Consider the following 7,559-nt stretch of genomic DNA (forward strand, 5'->3'; position numbering starts at 1 on the left):
AAAATCTCAAAGGTCTGACTTCTGTCAAATTATGTACAGACAAATATACAATATATACGTTTTTTTTAAGTAGCAGAAATTAGAAATAGATTTGTACTTAAGTACAGAACATGAGTGAAAATTACTTTTCAGCCCACAATGGTGAGCTGATATGTTGACACAATGAGGGACTTGAGTTCAGATAATAAAAAACAAACCTGAAACAATTCATTTTAAAATGGCTGAGGTTCTCATCATTACATATGTAAATGTACATGAAGAGTCTTGGTCATCCAGGTCATGATTATCCAAGGAGGGTTAAGTACAGGATCACATTTGAATGATACTTTTATAAAAAAAAACTTTTAGGAATCAGTCAAATCTTTGAGTTGGGATTATAACAAGCCTGTTCTGTTGTTTGTTTTTGCCATCCTGCAACTCTGATTTCATATGTGGGACAATAAAACTAAAACTAAAGGAGGTTTGAACAGCTGGCCCCCGATTTACTTGATTATTTTCACATCTATGATTTAAGGGCACATGAAAATGTTGTATTTTCTCTTAAACTCTATTTTATTTTTTGTGATTGTAATGTAACTTAAAACAACATGAAAGCAGATTCCATGTATGTGTAAACCTACTTGGAAATAAACCTTTCTGATTCTGAAAAACTCCCCACCTGTCTTGATGATAACATATACAAGCACTATATAAACAGGAACACTGCAGACGAGACACAACAACCACATATCCCAAATAATACACTAATTTACACTAACGTTGGTCAGTTTGAACCAAATGTTGGAGTCACACTTTATTACCCAACACTGTAATGGTTCAGTTACAGTGTTAAAGGTACACATCAAGCAGAGCTTCTCACTGAACTGTCTAATATCTGGATATATAGCTTTCCTTACAAATAACCTGCATAATTCTCCTCCTGTCTTTTTTGAAGTTTCTGTTGCTGCCAAGAAGAAACAGCTTATTTCAACATGGAATATTGACAACTAAGACACTTGTGTTTTATCCTAACAGCATCCAGTGGTTCTGGTTTTAAGAGTACAAATCATGTAACCAAAACACAGAATACAACACCATATGTCTGCATACGTTTTTGATGTAGAAGAGAGACCAAAGACAAAAAGGCAATGATTTCTTCAGAAGCCTCCCTTGGGATAGCATGTTTTATTACATGTTTGCACTGTCCATACACATTGCAGTAGGGAGAGAAACAATCCAATTAGTGAATGACATTTGATATACACACTTCCTTATAAGGACTCGAAGGCATTTAAGATCTGTGAGTTCCCTTCAAGAATTATCTAAAGATGATTTATTCTAGTAAGTGAAAAAATAAAAAGGAGTACATTTTTACCATAAGAGAAATCAGGATTATAGTGGATCATTCCTACCCATATGCCAAACACTCCTCGATGAATCTGGAGCATTTAGCCCCACAAGTCTAAAGCAGAACATAATTGTGTTATTTTAAAATTCTTCCTCAATGAGACTTAATTTAGAAAGGAACATAATCAAAATATTAAGTGTAAAAAATACACGATATGAACCAGAAGCTGTACATTACACATTTCTTTTGACAAACTGTCTAAACATTCAAACATGGTATCTCTACTAGGCATCAAATTAGCTTCAAAATATGTACTCATCCAATCTGTTTAGGAAAAACAAGGAGAAAAAGAAAACAAAAAACATTTTTTCACCACAAACTGAGTTTAACAACTCAAGACACCAAGTAATAAAATCACACCACACGCATTTCATGCTTAAAAAACTGAAATAAATCATTTAAAATGTTAATCAAAACTGTTGAACATTTTTACAAATAAACTATGTTTTATGACAAAGGGTGTAATAGCTGGGTTTAACATCATTTGGTTAGTCAATTTAGGAGATGTGTCCATTTGCCCAAAATTTCAATAATTCATAATCAAACTCAATAATTCTGTCATGTTAAAGGTCACAACTTTAAATCCAAAACTTTCTAAAATGTCATTTTCAAAACCATACCAAAGTCATCTGAAACCATCATCTGGAAAATCAGATATCCAATGTTAAAAGAAAAAAGGACAATTCCTGACTAAAATCTTCAAAAACAAAAACAAAAAAAACAAACACTTCTGTCAGGTCCCCGTGCCTCAATTATCTCTTCGAACTTGGGTTTTCAGGCTTTTCGTCTGGGTGGCTTTTCTGGTGAGCTTTCAAGGTACGCTCCCGGCCGAAGCTCTTCCCGCAGGTTGGGCAGGAGAAGCGGCCGACAGCATGAGCCCGGGACATGTGGGCGTCTAGCTGCTCAGGACGGGCAAAGCTCTCTTCACATTCTTCGCAGGGATGGGCTTTCCGCGGGGTGTGCTTCTCTTTCTTGTGAGCACGAAGCTGAACCAAGCCGGGGAATGAGAGGTCACATTCAGGACAGGGGTGCTGCCGGGATGCCACAGACTCTACTTTAGCTTTTTTCTCCTTTCCTGAACCTTCACTGTCACCTTCAGGGCTCTTCTTGTCTTCTGTTTCAGACTTTGCTGCTACTGCTTTAGAAAGACGGCCACGCTTCACTCCACCTGCTTTTCCTTTTTCCTCTGCTGGGGTTTCTGCTGCCTCGGACACGCTGCTGGCATTCACTGCCTCCTCAGGTACTTCTGCCTCATCCTTCTTTTTCCGCTTTCCCTTTTTCTCAGCATTTGCTGGCTCTTCAGTTTTAGCAGGCCGTCCACGTTTCTTGACAGGTGAAGCACTGCCGTTGCATTGCTGACCTTCAGGGTACTTCTCCTGGTGTGCGACCAGCTCTGCTTCGGTGTCAAAGCCCTGACCGCACTTCTTACAGCGATGGGTTTTGGTGGCCTCCTCCGGCTGCTCTGCAGTGTCTACCTCTGGGCGAGTATGCTGGGTGAGACGATGAGTACGCAGCAGCCCTGCACTCCTGAAGGTTTCATTGCAATCTTTACACACCAACTGTCTCTCTGGACACACCTGTCTTCTATGTGCCGTGAGCTGGGAAGACAAGAAGTAAAAGATTATATAGAAACCTGAGTGTAAACGAGAATGTGCTCAACATATAAAGTAACACAGTTCATTTGGCAGAGGATTTTAAACTCTTCAAACATGCGGCCCAACTATGTTCTTTACATTGACAGTTTTATTTCGTTTCAATACTATAAGTCAATTATTCTAACATGTATTAATAGTTGCTGTTATAGTTACCAATAGTTTACTCACTTCAGAGAATGTTTTAAAGCTCTCCTTGCAGTGGACACATTTGAAGGGCTTGTCATCCTTGCTGTGTGTTGGCTGATGCTGCGTCAGTTCCTCAGATGACAGAAATGTGCGGTCGCACACATAGCACGTGAACAATGTGTTTCCCTGTGAATGAATCAAAGAAGAGCCAATTGTTAAAACAAATCAGGGACAAGAAATGTGTGAAAGTTCATTCAAATGACTTTCTTCACCAAATATAAGTGATGAAAAGGCGCTTGCTTTGCGTTACTAAAAACACAAAAACTAACATGGTGCAAAATGTTGATACTATATGCATGGACTTGAATGAACTCAATTGGCAAATATCATCCATGAATTTACAAAAAAAACTACAGAAACACAAGCTGTACCAAGCACATACAAACAGCATACCATTTGGGCTGTTTGTGATAATAACTGGCTCTGTGTTTTATATTTGAATGTAAGTAATATTACAGCAATAAGGGGGAAACATGCTTATGTAACTACTTGCATAATTTCAAGCATAGCAAATTAAAAAGGGAAGTGAAAGCTCAGACACAGCAAGACAGAGAGAGATCAATCGTATCATTCTATAGAAAGCGTACCTGCTGAAGCTGTTGTTTATACTCTTCCCGGTGGCTCTTCTTCATGTGCCGTTCCTTGGCTTTGGCACTGCAGAATGTGATGAAGCACTGGAAACACTGCAGGTTTTCATGCTGGTCTGAGAGGACAGAAGAAAGAAAGGCAAGTTTTTCAGTTGCAGTCACTAATATTTTTTTTTAAAGAAAAAATAAGTCAAAATTCTCTGCAATAGAAAGGGAAAAGGAAGAAAAGAGAAAGATACAAATATACAATGTGTAATATAATGTATATTTAATTTGTTTTTTGTTTGGCTCTCTCTTATCTTTCTCTTCCCCCTCTCTCTCTTTTACAATTCTAAATATATAATTGTTAATCTAATTGGAACTAGAGCTCGAAGAAGCCAAATTTCACTGTCATCATGGTGGCCACCTGCTGTGCATGTAAAAATAAAAGCTCTTTAATATTGATTCAGTCTTCGATGATAGTAAACTAAATATCTTTGGACTTTGGACAAAACAAGACATTTGAAGAGCCTGGTGATATATAAACTAAATCAAAACAGTGTTTTTTTTACGATGATAAAAACTGATTATGGTACTGAGAATTAAGTTGTATATAATTTGTCTAAAAAGCAAACATCTCTATGTGCCCAGCTGAGATCTGGAGAAAGTCTAGAAGATAAAAGGGCCCTTCACTGAAGTGCAAAATATGTTCAATGTCTTTTCTGCGAACAGTTCATCTGGATTTTTTTTTGTTTGTGTTGCGTCTTTTCTTCTTCCATTTGCCTCTGTATATGCTGTATATATGCTATATACCAGAATATGCTTGTTGTGTAAAATAGTGGTGTCTTGTAATGCCATGTGGGATCAGCCAAATGTTTGCAATGACACAGAAAAAAAGAAGGAAAAAAAACAGAAGACACCACCTTAGGCTCTGGGAAACATCAATATTTTTTTCACTATTTTCTATAGGACAAAACTATAAATCCATGCATCAAGCAAAAAAGTGACCGATTACTCAATAATGAAAATAATGGCTAATTATTAATAATAAATAAATAATAAATAATGTAGCACTTACAGGATTGAACAGAGGGTGCAGGAGGTCCATTCAAAGTGATGGGTTTGTATGGCTCGGCAGGCTTTTCAGGGGGAGCTTCTGGGGGTGGATCCGGCAGTCCCCGTCCCAACACGATCTCCTCTATGTTCAAAATCTCAGAGTCCATCCTGGGATACTGGGTGGTCTAAACAGGCACTCGGAACAATTTTCCTGGAGTAAATTAAGGTGCAAGACAGAAAAAAGGTTAAAAAAATAGGAAGATTACACACCATCGACGTGATTCAACAGATATCCAACATGTTTAACAAGTGACATACAAATAATCTGCTCTACTAACTGGAGTCAAGCAACTCACATCAAATTATTCATACGAACTGCATATTATTTAATCTATGCGTTGTTTAACCATTTGTTCAGTTTCGCCACCGGAACCGCTCAAGTTTCAGCGCTTCTTGCTTTGAATTATACTGCCTCTGAGGCCGCTAGCTTAGGCTAACTAGCTTGATGTAGGCTTGCAAGCTATTCAGCTATTAATTAGTTTGCCTAATATAAAATGCGTTATTGGTGTTAAACTGGAATCGGTTGCAAAGAAAAGTAACAGCCTTGTGTCCATGGATGTGCACCTAAGCTAACATTAATCATTGTAAAGCGGCAGTAAATCGAGCGGGCTAACGCTCGCCAGCTAGCTATACGTGTTAGCTCGTTAGCGCTAAAAACACTGGCTGCCATTCAAAGACAATATGAGACTTTTCACAAGTTTTAACTCACTGTGTTGTACCTGTACGCATCTGATATGAATGTACGTCAATATCTACGCGTAAAGTTCAGTGTTTAAGAAAAGAAAGGTGAAACTGATTGGAGGTTTACGTTACCTCTGTCCGCTGTTTGAGTGTAGTTTGACTGAGAGAGAGTTGACCTCACAGACGTACAGCGGCTAGATCTGCTAGTGACAGCCGCTGGTACAACTAAGATGGCTGCCATAGAGTGCCCACAGTGTGCTTGACTCATGTCCAGGTGGAAGAAAGACATGTAAAATATCACGAAATCAGTCAGCAATGTCCCTCAGTCGTTGCTAGAGCCAACCTTTTTTATTGTAGTGAGAGCAGGAAGAAACACAACTCTTTTTTTTTGTATAGAATCACTTCAATGGTATAAATTAGTATCATTATCATATATGGTTTGTTTTTTAAATGTTACCATACTTAGCAAAACAACTGTGTTTCGAGGACACAGTTTATGTGAACATAGATTACAACTACGCTGCTTTTCTATTCAGTCCGATTCTATAGGCGACCCCGTCACGTGATCCCAAACAACTTTATGAAAATAAATGTCAAAAAAGAAATATATATATATATATGTATATATGTATATATATATATATATATATATGTATATATGTATATATATATATATATATATATATATATATATATATATATATATATATATATATATATATATATAAGAAATACATATTTAATCACTTTTATTCAGTGTTGAGGAGTAACTAGTTAAATGTAACGGCGTTACGTAATTTAATATAAATGTAACTGTAATCCGGTACAGTTACTGAGAAAAAAAAGTGTAATTATACTACAATTATTTATGAACATGTTGATGATTACCATGGGGGTTACATCTGAAGTCCTACCTTTAAGATTTAGCTAAGGAAGAATTTTCCTTTTTTTTAAGTATTTAATATGCTATTGTATTGCTGTTTTTAATTATTTGAAAACAATATTTTTTATTTTTTGTAAATAAATCATGACGTGGGCTTAAATGGTGGTCCATGAAAAACACCTTAGAGTTACTTAGATTTTGGTGGGCTTAATGGGTACATATCTACCCTAAAAGTTGAAAACATTTGTTAGAACATTAGAAAAGTAATTAAAAAGTAATCAAATGTAATAAGTTACATTACTTTGATTAAGAAATTGAAATGAATTATTTATTACATTTTAAATAGGGTAACTAGTAATCTGTAACCTATTACATTTCCAAAGTAACCTTCCCAATCCTGCTTGTATTGTACTTGTTTTGTCTCTCCCCATCCTCCAATACCATCCCATGCACTCCATTATATTAAATCTTCGACTGTAAACAGCACAAGACAAGGTAGTACTCTCTGGCCTACAGTAGTGACCCAATAAATCTTTTTTTTTTTTTTTCAAAATCCGTTTCTAAGTTGTCTCAAAGTTTAAATGACCCATTTCTAACTTTTATTTCAGACCACCTGCTAGTAATATGCTCTCTATTCCTCTGTAGTGTTTGCCAGCACATATCACTGTATTATAACATACCTAATATGAGGGTTGTAGTCACTTAATTACATTTAAATATATGTAGGCACAATATGTAAGCATTTTGCCATGTACATCCCATTATGTGTATTTGGTTTGCACTACTTTGTGAATATACTGCAAATCACTAAGTACAGACATGGTATAGTATATTTAATAAACATTACAATTGCTATGATTAAGAGTATAGCCTTACCTGTAACTCAGTCTCTATGTACTGTTTTTAAGTTCTGTAACATTATATGTAAATATGTTGTATATTCTTTTTCATACAGACAGGTGACAAATGAAAGGAAACAACCTGTGTCTTAGTAAGGTGTTGGGCCACCATATACCACCAGAAGAGTTTCAATGCGCTTTGGCATTGATTCTACAGTCTCTGATATCTACTGGCGGGATGAACAC

General features: G+C 36.4%; 1 protein-coding gene across 1 annotated transcript; it reads right to left on the bottom strand.

Moving 5' to 3' along the window:
* Positions 1–1,137: 1,137 nt before the first annotated feature.
* On the bottom strand, positions 1,138–5,792 carry znf576.2 (zinc finger protein 576, tandem duplicate 2). The gene is made up of 5 exons (XM_062421928.1): positions 5,724–5,792; positions 4,873–5,061; positions 3,816–3,931; positions 3,211–3,354; positions 1,138–2,985 (listed from the first exon to the last, which is right to left on the bottom strand). The coding sequence occupies exons 2-5, from the start codon at positions 5,015–5,017 to the stop codon at positions 2,140–2,142; spliced, it is 1,251 nt and encodes a 416-aa protein (XP_062277912.1). The 5' UTR covers positions 5,018–5,061; positions 5,724–5,792; the 3' UTR covers positions 1,138–2,139.
* Between the last annotated feature and the right edge of the window lie 1,767 nt (positions 5,793–7,559).

Source organism: Scomber scombrus, chromosome 7 (assembly GCF_963691925.1).
Source record: "Scomber scombrus chromosome 7, fScoSco1.1, whole genome shotgun sequence".
Lineage (NCBI taxonomy): Eukaryota > Metazoa > Chordata > Actinopteri > Scombriformes > Scombridae > Scomber > Scomber scombrus.